The sequence below is a fragment of the Citrus sinensis genome, chromosome 4 (assembly GCF_022201045.2).
Source record: "Citrus sinensis cultivar Valencia sweet orange chromosome 4, DVS_A1.0, whole genome shotgun sequence".
NCBI classification, from domain to species: Eukaryota; Viridiplantae; Streptophyta; class Magnoliopsida; order Sapindales; family Rutaceae; genus Citrus; species Citrus sinensis.
This window is the reverse complement of record NC_068559.1, coordinates 1,154,607-1,175,350: the sequence shown is the minus strand read 5'-3', so window position 1 is coordinate 1,175,350 and position 20,744 is coordinate 1,154,607. Positions and strand designations below refer to the sequence as shown.

At 35.5% G+C, this 20,744-nt stretch overlaps 3 protein-coding genes across 3 annotated transcripts; 1 reads left to right on the top strand and 2 right to left on the bottom strand.

Moving 5' to 3' along the window:
* The first annotated feature begins 208 nt into the window (after window positions 1-208).
* Window positions 209-3,037, top strand: LOC102629205 (putative serine/threonine-protein kinase-like protein CCR3). Its single transcript, XM_006486251.4, has one exon. The coding sequence runs from the start codon at window positions 436-438 to the stop codon at window positions 2,842-2,844; it is 2,409 nt and encodes an 802-aa protein (XP_006486314.1). The 5' UTR covers window positions 209-435; the 3' UTR covers window positions 2,845-3,037.
* Window positions 3,038-6,832: 3,795 nt separating this feature from the next.
* LOC102629496 (NF-X1-type zinc finger protein NFXL2) lies at window positions 6,833-12,285 on the bottom strand. Its single transcript, XM_006486252.4, has 13 exons — window positions 11,062-12,285; window positions 10,500-10,613; window positions 10,364-10,419; window positions 9,911-9,977; window positions 9,691-9,783; window positions 9,382-9,467; window positions 9,110-9,272; window positions 8,839-9,012; window positions 8,460-8,650; window positions 8,187-8,268; window positions 7,844-8,047; window positions 7,539-7,628; window positions 6,833-7,442 (listed from the first exon to the last, which is right to left on the bottom strand). The coding sequence occupies exons 1-13, from the start codon at window positions 12,193-12,195 to the stop codon at window positions 7,284-7,286; spliced, it is 2,613 nt and encodes an 870-aa protein (XP_006486315.1). The 5' UTR covers window positions 12,196-12,285; the 3' UTR covers window positions 6,833-7,283.
* Window positions 12,286-15,874: 3,589 nt separating this feature from the next.
* LOC102629782 (phosphoinositide phospholipase C 2-like) lies at window positions 15,875-20,055 on the bottom strand. The gene is made up of 9 exons (XM_006486253.4): window positions 19,645-20,055; window positions 19,137-19,333; window positions 18,790-18,925; window positions 18,467-18,715; window positions 18,168-18,391; window positions 17,438-17,555; window positions 16,830-16,982; window positions 16,617-16,703; window positions 15,875-16,529 (listed from the first exon to the last, which is right to left on the bottom strand). The coding sequence occupies exons 1-9, from the start codon at window positions 19,960-19,962 to the stop codon at window positions 16,236-16,238; spliced, it is 1,776 nt and encodes a 591-aa protein (XP_006486316.1). The 5' UTR covers window positions 19,963-20,055; the 3' UTR covers window positions 15,875-16,235.
* Between the last annotated feature and the right edge of the window lie 689 nt (window positions 20,056-20,744).

The window sequence follows — 20,744 nt, the reverse complement described above, 5'->3', positions numbered from 1 at the left end:
AACTGTTGACTAGTATAGCTGGTGCACGGACCATGATAGACGCCCCTCTACCGCGGTATTCAATGACGGACGTACTTATTTTGTTATTATTATTATGCAGAATGGTCTTTTTGACCACAAAAAATACGAATAAGTTTTAAGTTAGGATCTGTTTGTAAAATTGAACAACACTTTGGTCTATTTCTGTAACTTTTCCGGAATATGTTTAATATTTTAAATTTCACAGAAACAACCGCTAACAAACGCAGCCTTCACAGCACTTCGGCTTCAATCAGTCTGAAACCTGCAACTCTCTCTCTCTCTCCTTTCATCCCGTTATCTCTCTCTCTCTTTTTTTTTTTTTTTTTTTCATTTCAGAAATCCTCTCTTTTTCGTTTTGAGTCCGCAAATGAAGCATCAAATTACCAAGCAAGCCACCACTCTCCATTTTTTTAGATGACGAAACTACCGTCCACCACCACCTCCTTCTCTGTTGCGGTCACCGTTATCCTCATTTCCCTCTGCCTCCCGTCCCCAGCTCATGCCTTGGGCTCCGGTTCCACACTCGCCGTCTCATACGGCTCCGCTACCGTCTGCGCCGTCGTGGCGGCTCAACCAACCCAGCGCCTCCTCTGCTACCAAGGCGGCACAATCCGGGCCGTCGAGCCGAACATCTCATTCTCCTCAATCTCCGCCGGGCAAAGCTTCTTCTGCGGCATCCGCTCAGGCGGCTACAGCTTGCTCTGCTGGGACACAAACTTTTCCTACAACTCCAATTTCGTCCCCAAAAGAATCTACTACAACGACACCGTTCTGCTGAGCAGTGTCTCCGTCGGAAGCAATCATGTTTGTGCCACTACGGTTCAAGGGCAGATTAATTGCTGGAGAGGCGACGTTAATATTAGTAAGAACGCGCCTTCCGGAGAGCTCCAATTCAAGTCTTTAACATCGGGTATTGATTTTTCATGTGGGATTTTGACGAACAATAAAACAGTTCGTTGTTGGGGAATCAATTCGATTTCGAATCAAATCCAAACAAGTTTTGCAAATAGGTCCATGTTCAGTATAACGGCAGGCGGGAATCACGTGTGCGGTATTGATTCTAACGGTTTTGTTATTTGTTACGAATCAGGGCAGTTAAATTTTCCGTTAAATTCTGCGGCTTTTGAGTACTCAGCTTTGTCTCTGGGGTTTAATCACGGCTGTGCTATTCGGAGATTGAATGGATCAGTGGTTTGTTGGGGCAGCCAAGGAGAATATTCTGTTAATGGGATTCGTGGGATATCATTTGAATCGATTGTTTCAGGTTCGAATTTTACTTGTGGGTTAACAACTAGTAATTTTTCGGTTATTTGTTGGGGCCCCGGGTGGCCTAATGTGTCGAATGATTCAGTGTCATTGGTTCCATTTCAACAAGAGATTCTTCCGGGGCCTTGTGATAATTCCTCTTGTAGTGAGTGTGGCTTGTATCCTCAATCTGACAGGTTGTGTTTTGGTAATGGTAATATTTGCAAGTCTTGTCAAAATGTAGTTCCAACGCCATCGGCGCCTCCGCCTTCGGTTGAGCCTCCTAGATCATCATCATCTCCATCCAGGGAATTGACTAGGGGTCTGTTGGCGTTTGCCATTGTGGGATCAGTTGGTGGTTTTGCGGGCATTTGTACGGTAATTTATTGTGTGTGGACTGGTGCTTGTTTTGGGAAGAAGAAGGTGCATAATTCTGTACAGCCAACGATCACTCGAGGTGGCTCCAGAGCTGGCTCTAATGGTGGGGCGGGTTCGAATAATAGTCCACCTTCGCGATCAGCTACAATTAGGCGGCAGGGTTCACGTTTGCTGACAATGAGGCGGCAGAGAAGTGGAACTTCGTCTAAGCATGCTGATAGAGCAGAGGAGTTTTTGCTAGCTGAGCTCGCAGCAGCTACTAACAACTTTTCTTTGGAGAACAAGATTGGTGCTGGTAGCTTTGGTGTTGTGTACAAGGGAAAATTGCCTGATGGGCAGGAAGTGGCAATCAAGAGGGGCGAAACAGCTAAGACGAAGAAATTTCAAGAGAAAGAGAGTGCATTCGATTCAGAATTAGCATTCTTGTCGAGGCTTCATCACAAACATTTGGTCAGGCTTGTTGGGTATTGTGAGGAAAAAGATGAAAGACTCTTGGTATACGATTACATGAAAAATGGAGCGCTTTATGATCATTTACATGACAGAAACAATGTTGAGAAGAGTAGTAGTGTGATAAATTCATGGAAAATGAGGATCAAAATCGCGTTAGATGCTGCTAGAGGAATCGAGTATCTTCACAATTATGCAGTACCGCCTATAATTCATAGAGACATAAAGTCTTCTAACATTTTGCTAGATGCACAATGGACAGCAAGAGTATCTGATTTCGGATTATCAATGATGGGTCCAGAATCAGAACGAGATTTCAGACCTATGAAGGCAGCTGGAACGGTTGGTTACATTGACCCCGAGTACTATGGACTGAATGTTTTGACGGCGAAGAGTGATGTATATGGACTTGGTGTGGTGTTACTAGAGCTTTTAACCGGGAAAAGAGCAATATTCAAGGATGATGAAAGTGGAGGAACTCCTGTAAGTTTAGTGGACTTTGCAGTGCCAGCAATTATGGCTGGAGAACTGGTAAAGATTTTGGACAGAAGGGTTGGGCCGCCGGAGATAAATGAAGCAGAAGCAGTAGAACTTGTGGCATACACTGCAATGCATTGTGTAAATTTGGAAGGGAAAGAGAGGCCAACAATGGCTGACATTGTTGCCAATTTGGAAAGAGCATTGGATATTTGTGATCACAGCCACGGCAGCATCTCAAGTAGTGGTATAGTCTCAATTGCTTCAGATTGAAATTCATTTCCCAGATAGAGAAAAAGAAAATGATTTTTTATTTTTTTGAATGATTATGTTGGTAGGCTTTTGGAGTGTAAAGATTTAGGAAATCTCATTTCATCCTCTAACATTGAATTGTAGTGTAGGATTTTAATTTATGAACCCTGACAACAAGGAGAATTATTAAAAGATCACTTTCTTTCTTCTTTTGATGTGAAAAAGCTCATTTTTCTTTCTTATTTTGTAGATGGATGAATCAGAATTTTCGGAATATTTGGTAGTAAATATTAACTTATGAGGGTTAAAAAAAATAATAGAAGATTCTGATATAGGGGTCACTGTGTAATGAGTGATAACTAATATGTGGAAATTAATAATAATAATAATACTAATTTTTAAAGTCAAATATATGAACATGATTTTATTTGTACAGTCTCTTAAAGGCTGCTTGCTCCCTGCTCGTGCTCAGGTCTTTACGTAGTTCCGCTTCTGTCTCTGTGTATAATAATCAGTGGAAACCAATAGGTTTAAGTCTAGTAGTAGTAGTAGTAGTAGGAGAACACTTAATTGTGAGAGTAAGAATTTGAATCTCCATAAAGTGTAAAATATATAATATAAGTCATATTCATGTAATTGAAAAAATAAAAAAGCAATCAATAGAAACATTGTTCTAGAATACTTTCTGTTGAAAATTCTTTTATTAACATTATCAACATAATGTATAAAACAACTATCATATTCATAATGGACGGTAAGATTTTTATTTTTTTTATTTTTTTTAAAAAAATTAAATGAGCAAAATTTCAGCATCAAACTTAAAAGTGCACGAAGAGGGGGTTTCAAAGTAGATGATGAGAATGGTCCAACATGAAAAAGCACACAAGGTGGACGTAGTTAGAGTTGGATATGAAAATTGAATTAGAGTTGGAAATGAAACTTGACTTTGAAGTTGGAATATTCAAAGATTGAATATTAAAACTTAAAAAAGAAAAAAAAATGAAATGGCAGTCGATTTGAGACAACTCGGGGAAGACTTTTTTGAGCTGTTGCTGTTGTTAACGACAGTGAATGGAAACAAGTATTTTAAAAAGTACCATGTTTAATCGACCTTACATTAAATCGTGCGGTGCCTCTGAATAAATTAGAAAATTGTAACATTAATGAGTCAATTCATGCCATTATTAATAACAAAGGGTTCGTTTAATCATAATTTCGAATGCGTGGGCCGGTGACGGTTGACAATGCCGTGGCCGGTGACACACCTTCTCCATTTATTAATGACCATTTACCAATTTGTCTTTCTGGTGTAGGTAGCAAAAGTGGGGTCTCACTACTCCAATTTTTTTTTTTTCTTTTTTGGGTAACTTCTTCTGGGTGCATAATGCATGTAATGAAGTGTTTGCAAATGTTATAAATTCGGCGTTTTATATTATGAGTGGTATTTTATTTCTTTAGCTGCGGATATTTAGGGTGTGTTTAGGATTCAAGTACTGTAACTTTTAAGTTACAGTTGCTGTGAAAAAAAAAATTATAACTATTAAATAAAAGTTATTAATATGTAGTACCTCACCATATTTTATATTATACAAGTTAAAAATTATATCAACATAACTTTTAAGATACAACAGTTAGTGTTTATCAAACACTTTACTGCTGCTGTAATTTTTAAGATACAACTGTCCAACCTCAATTTTCATACGCACCCATACACGTTTTAAATTTAGAAATAAGGGATTAGACAAAATTGTCACACTATAATATATTGATAAATTTTGAATGAATAACTTTTTGTCTAATTTTAAATTTACATTTTAAAAAGAGAAAGACGTTTACACGGGAGCCATTGGAGTTTGGCAAAAAAAAAAAAGAAAAAAAAGAAAAAAAAGAAAAGAAAAGAAATTGTAACATCAAATAAGAGACAGGAAACTGTCAAAGCAAATCGAAGAAAAATTGAAGAATGAATCAAGACGTTATCCATTTCTTGTCAATGGAATGTTTTCATCCACAAGCAGTGGATTCTTGAACCCAAAAGAGGATCTAAATTGATCTTATCCACAAGCACAAGGTACTGAAAACTTTGGATGGACTATTCGTTGTCATTCTCCAACAGTCATTCTTGGCATTTCTTTTAAGCCTAACAAGAAAAACAAAAACAAAAGAATTTTAATTGAGTCATGCTACATTACAACGGAAGTATGGCACATTATTGGCACGGTTATCCCCAGTCGTTACGCATATCACATTTTTCATTACAAATTTTAATGAATGCGTCAAAATTAAAATCTGCTCGGAGCCTAAAATACATAAACTTTCTAATATATACTTTATATTACGTTTTATAGATCTCCCAAATTGAATATTAACTTGAAAATTTGTTCTCGCAACCACAAAGTGGGGAGATATATAATCCTATTAAAATTTGGGGGATTGTTTAAAAAATATATATATATTAAAAGACACTTGAGATGTGTAACCAAAAGTTTGGGAACACGTAATTGGTATACCCCCACCAAGCATTTAATGCATCTTTGCACTATTGAAACCTCGGGTGCTCAACTCATTACTAGGAGAGATTTAAATAACAAATTTCCTATTAGAGAATAGAGACAGGAAGAAACTTGTAGTAATGGTGTCAGACTGCCAGTCCATTCAAGTTCTTTTCTACTTTTGGGTTGAAACTTTGAAACCTAAGAAGTAATTGACTTGTCAACACACAAAATTCAAAGACTTGATATTGCTCTACCTAACGTATCTTCCTTAGAGAGAGAGACAGAAAAAAAAAAAAAAAAAAAAAAACTAAAGCTATAAAATAATTGTTTTACAAGTTTGCTTTGCAAATATATCAAATTAATAATAATTTTTTAGTAAGGGCATTCTCATTTTAATAAAATAAATATATTATTAACAAAAAAATAAATTTTAATATATTAATAAATAAAAAAATATTTTTAATATATTAAAAATTATATTTTTTGGGTAATTTTTACTTTCCTCCCCTGAACTTTGTATCTTTTGCACTTAGATGACCAAGATCCATTTATTAGTAAAGGCCCCCTTACCGTCAATTAATTTTGTGTTTGACTATTAGTTGAATTCAAAAAGACTGAAATATTTTATATTTTACAATTCCATAAACATTATCAAAAATGTGTCAATGAACAAAGAATGAAGCATAAACTTGACATTTACAAACAACTCACAGTAATATCAATACGCTCTAAATGGAGCAAAAAAAAAAAAAAAGACTTTCAACATAACGATTCAAGTCTTTCGAATATCGGCGAAATTCAGAGCTGGACATGACGCAAATTTGGTGTTTCTTTTTCACTTCACACAAGTAATAGATACTAATTTACTAAAAATAAAGAATTTTTTTGCCTTCTAAACAGAGCTTTCGTCTTAGCTTCAGAAAGAGAAACATGTAGTTTGAGAGAAAAAGATTTAAACTTTGATTTTTTTAATAATATTTTATTTATATAAATGATCACAAGACACTATTTTTTCACAATGATTTGACAATTCACTATACTTATGTCAATCAAAATGTGTAAAAATTATGCTTGTCAAATTAAATTACTAAATTACCCATAACTAACCATATGAGATCTACTGTTTGCATTTCGTAGAAGGGCATTTACTAATAAATGAATCTTGACCATCTAAGTGCAAAAAGCCCAAAACTCAAGGGAGGAAAGTAAAAATTACCCTATTTTTTTTACATTTTGATATTCATCGTCCTCACTATAATAAACAGAAGATGCCTTTATTAGAGATTAGAGAAAGACTCCGTCAACTAATACATGAAATGTTAATGGCAACTACGTAGGGCCGTACCCAGAATCCACGCAATTGACTGAAAAATTTTCTCGCCCATCTTTTGGGTAGCATTTACGATTGTTGAGGTGTCGTGTGCTGACTTGAAAAAAGGAGTGAAAGACTTTTAGGAGACGTGGCCGCCGCCGTGCAGATTAAAAGCCACGTGATCCTTGAACTTAGCAATGCACAATGGAAACAGACGAAGGATACATTTATAATCAGCACTTAGAAATGTTTGTTACAGAGAGACATTTTTTGACACAAGACTGCCATTGTTTCAACTGCACTTGAAGCCAACCAACAATATCATCGAGCCTCCTTTTTATTGAAAACAATAGTTTCATAGTATCCAATCGATAAACCTAAAAAGAATGCCATCTTATCGTTGATGTATTAATTTACGTCTAAGTTTAGCGGCCAACTTCTCAATATGGGTTTGAGAAGCAGGAAGAAGAAAATCCAAAACTTCTGATAACTGTATCAAAGTTTTCTTGGGGTCTGTCCCGGCCCAGTGACTGATAATATGCTGCTCCCCCCATAGAAAAGTACTATGCTGAAAAAATAAATACTAGTTGGGAGCATAAAACCCTAATCTTATGTATATTTACCAGAAACAAGCTTGAGATAATTTGAGAGAGATTTTAGATACGGGGAAATCTTTTTCTCTGTCTCTGCTCCTCAACTTCATTCATCCAATCAGACAGCTTCAAGAGACCCTTGTACCCATAATATAAACCTGCAGCCACAGCTACCAAAAGAGTGACGAACAGAAGCAGCCACTTAACGGCGGTGAAAATCCTCTGTTCAAAGAAATAGTCACTGTTATATATTGTGGGGAAAAGAAAAAAAAAAAAAAGCAGAAGTTTTCAAATTTCCTCTGTGTGTAAATAGCACACCTGCAGTCTTGAGGCTTGATTCACTACTCGAACACATTCACGCCTTTTCCTACGCTTGCCTACATGCTTCTCTGTAGCTGGCTCCTTTTCCTTTAGTCAAGACATGATATGTTACAAAATTTTAGCTTATTCACTAACAAGTCACCATGATACATAAATGCACTTAAAGTTGCGTGCATGCTTGATGGTGTAACAAGAAAAACCGAAGATGACAATCCATAGGCAGGCAGGTAAATAAGAAGGATTTTTTAGTACACATGAGCAGCTTCAATTAATTGTTTCTTGTTGGATAGAAAGCAAGTTACCTCCACTTTAGGTTTACGTGACTGTAACACTGAATCAACAACCTGTACTTTACTCTTGCAATCACAATTGCAACGCAGAAGTCCAAGACCAAACTGATTTTTAGATATATCTTTGGGATCACGACCGATATTGCGATAAGCTGCTTGAACGTCTAGACACTGCCACTCCTTCTTCAATGTTTGGCATCCACAACGAACAGTAACCTTGAAAAGAAAATGTAGTCGTTGCAAAGTAGATTATTAGTACAGTAGGCAAAATAGTAAGATATACATACATTCAACTAATTCAACACTCATTTATACTGATAGTATCTGTAAACTCATGATTGATTAGAATTATCACCTTTTTGCAGCACTGTTCAGGCAATGGGCATTGACCAGGATGACATATTTCTGGACAGAGATGTGTACAATAGGGTAATTTCCTGCATTGCAAGCATTGTATCAGTACCAAATGTTTCATCACACTAGCACACTGTAGGCAAGCCACGATGAGCTGCTTGCCACTATGTCAGTATTTGGAATCAGAGGCTTGATGAATAATAGAGTGAAAATAAATGTAAGACATGTAGAAAAGATGACAGCGCCACAACCCAGATAAAATTCTATGAATTACCTATGACAGGGCCCACCACACGAGCGAGCAGCCATTTGCTCCTTTTCCGATAGAGTATTGAAATATATGCACTCAAAGACATGCACCATTGAGCCACAATGACAAGATCGTTTTACAAGAACTTTGCAGGAAGGACATACTCCCGGATGACAGGGCAAGGGGCAAGAATGTGGACAAGTAGGCAATCTCTCCTGATGAAATATTAAAAACCAAAAAAATGATATGGATGTTTAAATGTGAAATTCATAGGCCAAGTAATAAATCAGTTAACATTGTATGCTTCCTATCTTGAGAGATGCAGCAGTATGAATAAAAAATGAAATGACCGCATAATGAAAGAGTTGAGTGGAAACTGGAAAGAGAATGATAAAGAGTGAACCTTCTGGCAAGGAAGAGAACACACTTCACAAGATTCAGCACTTCTCGTTTCAACTGATAATGAAGATTGGCTTTTCAGGGCATGGCAATATTTTGTACAATAGTGATTGCCACAAGGAAGAGGATTTCCACACAAGTTATCACAGGAAAATTGTGTTCTATCCGAGCAAACCATCTGAAACGAAGATGAGAATACTCTATTTGAAAATTTGAAAAATACTTGCAAAACAACTCTTGTTTTCGATCTTGAAAGACGAAAAAGTAAAACTGACCATCCTCTCTGCTCCAATGTGCTCACCAACACATGATCTCCAAATAAGCTCTGGGCAAGGAGGGCATGGAGAACCAGGAGTAACTTCACTCTGATGATTTGATTTCTTTTTCTTTGTTTTTAATGTGAATTCTGGGTTAGGAGGAGGCCTAGGGCCATGGCAGCTGGAATATAAAACAGGAAATAAGAAATAAAGAGAGGTAAATATAATCTGTAATTACACTTGAAAAGAACTCTTGAGAAGACATTCATTAAAGAGAAGTTTCAGCAAACCTTAATTTGCACGAATGACCACAAGGATATTCTTCTTCACAAAGTAGCCGGCATGGGGGACAAGCTCCATAATGACATTTGTGAGGCTGGGTAAAAAGAAATATAATTAATAAAAAATTAAATACATAAAGATAAATTAGAGGAAATATAATGGGAAACAGATGGCGAGATCCAGAAGCTGCCATCCATGTAGAATACTACTACTTGCTCAACTACAGCTCAAAAATGCTCCAAGTTCTCAATTAAATAATTTTGGGCAAATATAGACCAAATATTACAGAAGACTGAGATGCAACCACCAAATAGTACCTTGCAAATTGATCTGTGCCTGCATAAAGGAATTACATGGCATGATTTTCGACATTTAGGAGGCTTTTGATCCTTCTCGGTACCACATGGAACCTTGCACAAATTTCACACGTGAAGCTCATAAAAAACAATCTATATAAATGAAAAAAAAGACAAATGCACATTGGATCTGAGATAAGAAAGATTGCATACAAAACATGCCTACAAAATAAGTTCTCACCTCAAACTGTGTTTCCCCACATGCACATGAAATAGTCACCATCAGAGGGCAGGGGGCACAGGCACCTCTATAAGGATAAAAGTGATTTTTAACCAAATATGCTTCATCAAGTATATGCAATAAAAACTAGTTGAATACCAAAACCATAAATAAATAAATAATAAAAAACTTAGCCAATCAGAAATAAGCAAAATCCATATCTTTGACTTGTCACATGAAATTTGTGTTATTTCTTTCCTAGATGTATAATTCAAAGTAAACAATTTCTGAGACCACAGATATAGGATGATCCATGTTTGGAAAACCACATTCTTTCCTAGAATGTTTGCAATTTATAAAGTATTGTAAAACTACATTATTTTCAACGTCATTTTAAACTTTCTTTATGAACTGGACCAACAGTCAACCTTATGCCCATATAATGGTACAAAAAGAATATGACAGGTGGCATACCGATGGCATGGTGATGGGCATTTGTGGTTCTTACACAGAAGCCTCTTGCCACAAATCTGAAATCTCGACATGTCAACACACTTTTACATACCGATAAGAAATTATATAAACTAGAAGAAAAGACTGCAACACACACCTCTGAACACGGCGGGCAGTCCCCATTACAGCAACGGCGTTTACAAGCATGCCGCCCACAATCTCTCATTCTTTGACACTTCCGTTCACACACCAAATCTTGATAACATGGAACCTACTCTAAAATCAGCTAAAGTGTTCAAAATTGAAATTGAACTATAATATAACCCACAGAACAACACAGCATTGATACGTAAAACCCTTCTAGATTCAAACAATCCATCCCAATTTCAAATTTATTGACATAAAGATGATCCATCTAACAATAAAACCATCAGCATGAACAAGAGACCCACACCAGGTGCAGCTAAAGCACTCAACATCATCAAATAAACGATACAACTAAACCATCATATGACCCTAGGTTCGGTTAAAGCATTTCTATTTTCAACTCAACGTCATAAAATGATGCCTGTAATCTTACAAACATCCACATATGTCAATGAACATACTTCAGTATCAGTTAAAGCATTACATCTGAACTTACACTAGAAAAAAACTGAAGTAAAAACAGGAAGAACTGATACAAACTAAAATTCCAGTAAAAAATCAATGTCTTGTACCTCTTTCTTCAAGCTCCTACACCGACACAACTTAGCAATGACCATCCTACAAGTCCCAATACAAGGTCCTCGGTGGCATCGATCATGGCACCTATGAATCCTACAGCTCAACATCTTATCACAAGTGGCCCCACACAACGGCACAGCAACATCACATGACATTCCCTCATACACCCTCTTCCCGCAAGGACAAGTCCTCTTCCCCGGAAGTGGACACCCTCCACACTGTCCAACATGACAACCTCTCTCGCACACATGCTTCCCACAATCAAGAGCTTTCCCACAAGCATTCTCACACCTAAAATCCCTCTCACAACACTCCCTCTCTTCTTCAACTCTCCCACACCGGCACATGTACACCGCCCGTGCTTTACAAGGAGGGCAAGGCCCCTCATGGCAAATTTGTAAACACTTATGAGTCCTACAATCTAAAGGTTTCGAACAAATTTTGTTACACGAAAACGATTTGAATCCGCAGCGACGAACTTCTTGAAACTTGCGGCAGAAGCAAGATGAGTTAACTAACTTGGGGCAGGGGGGGCAGGGACCTGGATGACATAACAATAAACAAAAGTGACCGCAGTTGTTTTGCAACGGTCTGTTGCATATTTCGTTACAAGAATGCGGCAAAATCCAGGGATCTTCACTGTACGGATCCTCCAATTTGCCGCAAAAGCAAAGATATTTCTTAGGGATTTGAGATTTCGAGTACTGAGATCGGCATTTAGGGCAGTTCCAGGTGGAGGATTCGGCAGCTTTTTCGGCGGTGATTGGGAGGCGGGAGGCGGCGAGGGAGGCGGATAGATCGGAGGATTGGCGGGCCCACGACTGGATGCAGATTAAGTGGAAGATAGAGTAGCAAAGAGTGGAGCAGTGCCACGTCGGATCGGAGGGCTTGATGCGTTCGAGGCATATGAGGCATGATAGGGCGCCGGAGGAGGATGAGGCGAGGAACGATTTGATTTTTGAGAGTTCTGATGGTGATTGTGACGTGGCGAGTGATGATTGGTTGGTGGATTCTAGGTAGGGTTTGAGAATGGAGCTCGAGAGATCGGGGAATGATTCGGTGCGGCCGTTGTCGGAGTCTGTGTCGGAGTCCGATAATATTTGTTGGTAATTAGCGGAGGAGGTCATTTTGGAAATTTTGATTAAAAAATGATGCAGGATTTTACGGGGTTTGATGAGCTTGGGATTCCTGGGTTTTGTTCCGAGGAATCTGTATTTTGTTGGCGCCATGGCGGGATCTTACGTCACGTGGCATGCATGTCGGAAGTGTTTGAATTTGCAATTTCGCCCCTTAAAAATTATCAGTCATATATCCTTAAATGACACTAATATCAAACGTATTATAATATTTTTTAAGTATATCACTCGTATACCCTAAATTGACAAAACACTTCTACCGTTCACCAGTACGTAGGGATGACAATGGATAAGATGTGACTCAAGATCCACGTGATCCAAATCTAATCGGATCGGATTAAAATAAATTTGGATCGAATTTGGATATTGATGCGTAGATCTAAGGCAGATCTGGAGCAAGTTCGGATTTATCTTAATATCTATATCCAGATCAATATCCACTCACCATTTAATGTAGTTTTATTTTAAAAATTTCTTAACAATTATGTAATTATAAATGAAAATAAAATTTATAAATGATGATCAAATTTATTCATTAGCATGTATTTAAAAGTCTTAAAACTTAAAAGTATTTAAATTATAATAAGACAAAAATTTATTAAGTATAAAATAAAATTAGGATAGCATGCCTTAATTTTTTTTTTAAGTTTTTCACTCTATAATTTATTCTCTTTTTTTCTCTTCAGTCTACTCTCGCTTTTCATTTGAATGCTTGTATTAGTCCTTTAATTGCTAGGGAAATCTATAGACTTGAGTTTTTTTTTCTATCATTTTCTCATAATCTTATTTATTTTGTACAATCACTAATTAGTGGTGGCTATCAACTATAAAATAATTATGTTAATCATATATTTAGTTAAATATGATCATAATAAAAATAATAAAGTACTGAATATAAAAATCATTTTTAACTTATATGTTATTATTTAATGATATAGGAATGATAATGGTGTGTCGTAGATATCAGGATGGTAAAGGAAATATTAGAATATTATAATAATCTTATTCCTGAAATTACTTTTGGTGGATATTTTATTATCTTTCTTATTTGTTTATTTTGGTGTAAAATAAAAGTTACAATACTTATTAGATTTTTTTTATACAAATTATATAATTTTATTGTTGCCAATGCATTTTAGTCTTAAATTCTCTTTCTAAAAAACTATTGATATCTTATTATTGAAATTTAGAATTTATGATGGATCTAGAGTAGATTTGGATTTTAATTTTTTTTTTTGTTCGGATTTGGAGCAGATATATATATCTTTATTTTTTGTTTTGGATCTAGATATGAAGCAAAAATATAGATCCATGATGGATCTGGACTAGATATGGATCTTAATTTTTATTATGGATCTGGATTTGGAGCAGTGTAGATCCAATCCATATCTGCTCAATTGCCATCCTTACCAATACATTAACTGCCGTTTGCAAGCGCTGACATCATAAGGGTAATCTAGTCTTTTAAAAAAATGACATGTCATCTCATTTACCAAGTAAACAATGACATGTCATATGATATATATTGATAAAAAATGACATGTCATCTCATTTATTAGATAATTGTTAAAAATTGCTAAAAAAAAAAACTACTTTACAACCGAATCTACTCCTCCAAAATTTAACCTAAATTTTTTAAGATCTACTCCTCCAAGCTCCAATTGAAATTTTTTATAGTATAATATGTATAATTGTAAATAAAAGTATTCATTTAATTTATAAATCAATATTAAAATTTTTATTGTTATTTGGTTATTTTTATAATAAAGTTTTTGAATTTAACTCGTTTTGCCTCTATTAACAAAAACTCAAATTTTATACTTTTGAAAGTAGAGGTTGAAAAGTTTTTTTTTTTCTTTTAAATGTTAAAATCTCTAAAATATTATTTACTTATTTGACGATTTTACTTTATTCTTTTTATAACATAATTTTAAAACATTTATTTACTAAAGTAATTTTATAATTTTTAATTAAAGCTCCTATTAATAACTAAATAACTAAATTTTTTTGGATAAAAACTCTATTTATAAAAATTATACTCATAAAAACTAAACTTAACTAAAACTCTATTTTAAAAGCTATACCAAATAAAGTCGGACAATTTAACTAATGGACTTAAATTCTCTCATAAGCATTTTCTCTCCTAGTCCTCATAAACTTTTAAAGATTCATTGACACGTGTCATTAATAAAATTAAATAATTAAAATTTTGTTTTAATTAATTTCTATCTAAATAGACATTCAAACTCACATGTGACTATTGACTATTGTAAGATACTTTTCAATAAATTCTTTCATCTCTTTCTACTTTGATACCAATCTCCACCAAACTATTAAAAAAAAGTACAAATTGGAAAAAAGCAATTGACAATAAGCTTTGCATCTTAATTTCAAAATTTTCCACCTAATTATTTTTTCTGGATGAAGTGGGCAGAGTCATAAATTCTTAATTGTTAATTCTTTAATTCAAAGTTTGGCGTTCTATTAGATCCAATGATTTCACATTAACAATTAGGACTCCATTGATTTGCATCTCATTATAACAAAGAGCCTTACGAGCATCAGAACAATTCTGATATAGAATGTGCATCCAATTAACATCTCTTGGACTAGGAATATGTCTAAAGATCACACCATGCGTTTTAAATCTAGCAAAACCAAATTGGTATCAACTGGAGGAAATCCATAAACTGTAAGCAAATTACTACAACCTCACAATAAATCACAATTATCTCGCACAATACAAAACTTTATCACAAATTACCACTATTCCACTACAATAAATAAAACAATTAATAGATACAATTTCTCCCATTGACAGCCACATCAATTTGCAAGCTCCACCAATTCTTTAGCCTCCTTAATGATCCATTCTTAATCAATCTATCTGCAAGAATTCCTTCTAACAAGACAAAACTTATTTCACCATTTTTTCTCAAATATTCTCAACATCCATAGCCAATTTCGTCCGGCCATTTAGTTGAACACGTTAAGGGCAATCCCCAACATACCAACTTCTCAACTTTTTTGATACTAAATCCTATCGTTGGTGCATACTTCTTGTTGTAGAAATTATATGCTAATTGCTTAGATTCAAATTCTATTTCAAGTTTAGCTTTCCATCCAAATTAGTCAATCATTCTAAAAAGTCATAACAATAAGTATGGAACAATACAAAAGATAAATAAAGAAGACAAGTATCAAGAAAAAAATAAACAAAGGAAAAAATTGAAATTAAGATGCAAACTTATTGTCAATTTTTTTTTAATTTATGCTTTTTTTAACAATTTACTTGAGATCAGCATCAAAGAAAAAAGAGAGTTTGGATGTTTATTTAAATAAAAATTAATTAAAATAAAATTTTTGTCATTTGATTTCAATAACGACACGTATCCATCTATCCTTAAAAATTTTAGGAGGAATAGGAAAAAAAAGGGCTAAGAGAGGATCCAAATCCTTAACTAATTGGGTGATTTTTTTATTTAAAAAGTTCAACCTGAAATCAAAATAAAAGAATTAGTATTGCTTCACGTCAAATTTCTTATGTTCATCAATTTTTTTAATATTAAATTAATTAATGCTTTTGCAAACACATCAAATAAGAGGTAAGAATGAAAACTTCGATGATCTATGCAACAAAATCCCAACTCTTAAATAACATGCAGAAAGCTTGATGGGTAATAACATCTCTGTCCCCGAGTTTTCACGTTTATATCAAATAAGGGTATAGGTTCTCCACTATTTACAAGTCGACACTTGGAATACAAGTAGCCGCCACAGGCACATCTAGTCCAGTTGCTGTATATCAAATGCAGCAAAAGAACGGTTGCTACTTGCAACTGAAGAGAAGTATTAGATTCTCACACTGGATATATTACACCAACGGAAGCAGTGGTATTATGTATCACACCACACGACAAAACATATCAACACAACTACACTCAAGCTCACACAAACAAAAACAAAATCAAATAGCCTTCACAAATTTATACATCTCTCCGAGAGAACACAGCCTGGAAGTGATAATGGCCTTAAATGAATTCGAAGCGCATAAGAAGCTTTACAGACTTGTATCTCTCTCCTTTGTGGTCATGGAGTGGAACTGCACGAATCCCTTGTTTTAGTTCAGAAACAGGTAAGCATGTTTGACCTCCAAAGTCATCCTTTTCAGACATGTCGTACTCATGAACTTCAATTCGTAGCAGAGCAAGTTCTGGAACAGAGAGCGGGAACTCAAATTCCTCATTCCAAGAGGGTATCCAGTTGTCCTCCAAAGTCTTTGTTTTCTTCATGACAGTATCAGCAGGGACCCCAGCAATACCTACCTGCAGATAGCCAAAAATTCAGTATCATCATGATGAAATCAAAGCTGTGTGCACTAAAGTGAAGTAAATGAGATTAGATCAACATACCCTTGCATAAAAATCTGGAGGGGAATAAGCATCAAAGTGAGTATGAGGGAAATCATAATACCATCCTTCGCCCATATATACAGTGACCTTCTCAGCAATAAGAAAACATGAATTATTTATCAGCATAACTTGTCAAGAGGCATTTCATTGGAAGGCCTGAGAAAAATAAAAAAGAATAAGGATGGTAGAAGGATATGGCAATAAAGCACCCACCTTCAAAGTTTTTTTCGCCGGTAACTTGACTTTGGGATCAAAGACTTCATTATGAGGACCAGTCTGCAAAAGAAAATTTGGTTTTTTAACATAGCCACACCCACCATTGGCTCTGAACATTCCATGCATCAACCAAAGAGATCTCCCATACCCCTGTCAACCAGAAACACGTTCTTAATACTTGCACATGAAGAGTTTTAATGAGATGTATTTATGAACACATTAAATTTTGACATCTGAAATTTTGAAAAAAAGCTAACATCTCCAGTAAGAAAATTGACTTCTATTCCCTCTTCTATTTCCCGTCAAAATATTATCTTCTGTTACAACAGCCGAAACACTTAACATGCACACGCATGCATGCACTTGTTCAATCAAGCAGGGGATCACGCACAAAGATAGGTAAAGACATTCAGTTGTAAAATGAGGCACAGTTACAGATCTGATCCTTCATATGGTATATTGAAAGTCATAATAGTAAGCAACTTTAACTTTCTACCGTTATTAGTTCAAGGTCAGCCAAAAAACAAGGTAAAGTAAATTATATAGCAAAATGAATTTTCAAAATACAAGAAACCCAGACTTGGGCAAAGACCAAAATAACATACCTGCATATTAAATGCAACCATTTGAGCCCCATGTGACCACCCGATTAGTGGGTTGTAATTTGATGAGTCAACACGTATACCCTTTGGATATATCCTTAGCAAATTCCGTTGGGTAAACCTGCAGCAGCCAATGAAGAAAATGTCTAAAATTGCTCCTCAACAATCAAGATAAAACATATATTTGGCTTAGAAAATATTCAAAACATGATACATTTGATAACATGTAAGAACAAATCGATAGGAAGAAAATACAGTAACTACTGGAGTACAAAAGTTAAGAGACGGAGAGAGAAAAGTTCACACTCTTGGATGTGCACATTAGGAACTTACAGAAAAGATTAGATATTCAAATCAATCAAATGATTTAAAATTTAGTAATCAAGCCTCTGCACAACCATGATCATGATACTGTTAGTCCTAAGATATATGTTTTTGATATAATAGCTATTGTTGGCTCCACCATAGATAGATTCTGTATGTACTGTTACGGCAACTCTAGTCATTCATCTTCACATGTAATGAACCAGTCCATTGCTTATAGGTCATATTCAGGTGCTCAATAAACATAGATTTTACTGAGCCGCTCTGAGATTACAACAGGACATTTAGAAGAAGCAAAATATCAAGAACACAGTCCTAATTGATCTACAGGATAATCACAGTAAACAGACTACAGCTTGTGATAAGAATCATTGCTATTGTAAACAACGTTAAGTACTTGAACAAGTACCTGACAATATCGTTTCCATAAGTTCCTACAGCATTTTCAAGCTGTTGCTCACTTAAGCTAAGACGTCTCACTTTGTCAGGATCAACCTTCAAGCACTCTTTCAATCCACCTTTAGGTTTCCCAGCATGAATAGCAATTAACTTTCTATACTCTGGCGCTTCATTATGCTGTGACTTGTCATCAGAATCTTCCTCATCATTGTCAACTCCTCCATCAAAATCATCCTGCAAGTTCATGTTTAATCAGCAAGTGAAGCAACAAAACTTGAATTTTTAAAATGTATCCAAATCTCCATATACCTTGTCACAGGCACTATTATTAAGGCTTTTAAGGTTGGGGACCTCTTTTCCCCAAGCTTCTTCATCAGCTGAACCTTTACCCCTCTGAGAATCGTTCTCTTTTTCCTTTTCTTCTTTGGCCTCAAGGTATTCCTTTGGCGGTTTGGTTGAAATGATGATCCGTCTCTTCAGTGATTCCGGGGAGGGGAATTCCTTTAAGCATTCTGAGCCAGGGGTAAACAGGATTTCTCCCAACGTTTGAGTGACCATCTAGAAATTGGTCAGAGAAATGAAAATTATACAACAATAAGAGAATCAAACCCCAAAACAATCCAAGGACTCACCTCAGCCACTTTAGCCTGAAGATCTGGAGTAAGGTGATCTTCTAGGGTAATAACAACTGGATACTCAGATGCAACAAAGGCATATTCTTTGATAGACCTCAAACATTTGATGAGTTCCACTGGAGCAGTCATTGTCCTGTTTGAAGGAAAGAAAAACCTTAATTAGGCACAAAAGCAATCGATTCAAACTAGGCAATCTTTTAAAATCTACAACCTCGTCACATTAGAATTGCATGACAAGACTAACAATGCTCACTGTTAGAAACTACAGAAAGGTTGCGTTAGAATGCTTGATTCCAAAAATGTACTATGTCCACAGGGTGGCAACAATTGCACATAAATCATACCCTCCATGAAGAACATCCACATTATCTTTCTTCGAATTTGGCCATATATCCAACTCAATCACTCTCACCCCTTTCTGCAGGGCACGTATGATGGGAACGTCGCTGCAGTCACTATTAAGCTGATTACCAGTCAGATAGGAATTGTGGCCAGTATATATAAAGTAATGAGACACCGGGGCAGTCATATCATGATGCACCTGAAAGTGAAAACAAAGAAACGAAGTCTAAGGACTAATGTCACCACAGAATTTCAATAATAACAAAGCAACATTCACTTTCCTATATGACTGAAATCACAATGCTGAATTGTAATGTTCCTTCCTACAACATAACGGCCAAAACTACATAAATTCACACAAATATGTTCCCTCCTTGCACCATCAAAACTTCAAACTTTATTTTTCCCACTTTCCCATACTTTCAGCTACCAAACACAAAACTGAATTTTTTTTTTTAAAGAAGAGAAAATTTTAATATTTCTATTGAATTTTTTTTTTAATTAAATTACCACTGGAGTAGGCGAAAGCGGAGGATTAATATCACCGAAGAGGTACTTAAAGAAAGCTTCAAGATTGAGGCCCCTGCGATGAAAGATATTCAGGTGCTTGAGCTCGCGCAAGCTATCGATGATCGCTTGCGCGTCTTCTTTGGAGGCTTTATCTTCTTTCTGAACCTCGATCAAGAAGCGGTGAAGGTGATCGACCGTCATGGTGCCATTCTCGGAGTACTGATCGAACATGGACTTGACGGCGTCCGGCGCCTCCGATGCGGCGACGTGGAACCGCCGCCGGAAGCAGAAGCAGACTCTGTAAGTCTGTTTAGACATGACAAACGCGTGATTGAGTAAAGGGTAATCTGTGAAAGTGATGGGAATGTTGAAAATGTTTTGGGATTGTGAATTCGATTAAGTAAATGGATTAAAGTCTGCTTAGTATTATTTCCAGAGGTATAGGCCTAGGGAGAGATGATGTGGGTCCCAGGTGACAGCTGGCACAAGAACATTGAGACAGGTTATGATAAAAAGGTTAGATTCGGAATTGTCATTCGCATTGCAAAAGACGTAGGCATGAAATTGATTAACAAGACAACTCCGGAAAATTATCAAACTGATCCCTTTAGCTTATATTAAAAAACAAAATCAGTCATAAGTTTAATATATAATTTTAGTTGGTCCATACTACTATGGTACCATCCCGTCCGACTTCATGTTTCTTCATCATATCTTATCAATTTAATGCGGATAAAAGAGTTGTGATAGGCAAACAACTATATCCAATAGTTGATAATTATCATCCTTTATAATTAATTTTATTTTTTAAATTGAGAGTAAATTGGACCGTTTTAAATTGATATTAGAGTTGTTTTTATATAAAATCTATTTATGAGGTTGTCATGAATTTTTTTTATTATAATAACTGTAGTTACATAAATAATTTAATATTAAAAAGATCATGAAATCTTCGTTAATCATTGTTTATTTTTTTATTATTATTATTGTTTTTTTGTTGTCTTTAGCATCGTATTAAAGAAGGAAATTTATTGGGTTAGGTTTGCTTGATTGCTTCACCTTTGGAATTTGGATTGGTTCCTTGAGTGAAGGCCAACTAA

Coding starts and splice junctions, on each gene's coding strand:
- LOC102629782 (XM_006486253.4), bottom strand. CDS start 19,962: ATGTCTAAACAGACTTACAGAGTCTGCTTCTGCTTCCGGCGGCGGTTC. Junction 18,926..19,136: donor GTGGATGTTCTTCATGGAGG/GTATGATTTATG, acceptor TCCTTCAAACAG/GACAATGACTGCTCCAGTGG. Junction 17,556..18,167: donor TATGGAAACGATATTGTCAG/GTACTTGTTCAA, acceptor TGGCTGCTGCAG/GTTTACCCAACGGAATTTGC.
- LOC102629496 (XM_006486252.4), bottom strand. CDS start 12,195: ATGACCTCCTCCGCTAATTACCAACAAATATTATCGGACTCCGACACA. Junction 9,468..9,690: donor GGCACAGATCAATTTGCAAG/GTACTATTTGGT, acceptor CTTTTTACCCAG/CCTCACAAATGTCATTATGG. Junction 7,629..7,843: donor CACGTAAACCTAAAGTGGAG/GTAACTTGCTTT, acceptor TCTTGACTAAAG/GAAAAGGAGCCAGCTACAGA.
- LOC102629205 (XM_006486251.4), top strand. CDS start 436: ATGACGAAACTACCGTCCACCACCACCTCCTTCTCTGTTGCGGTCACC.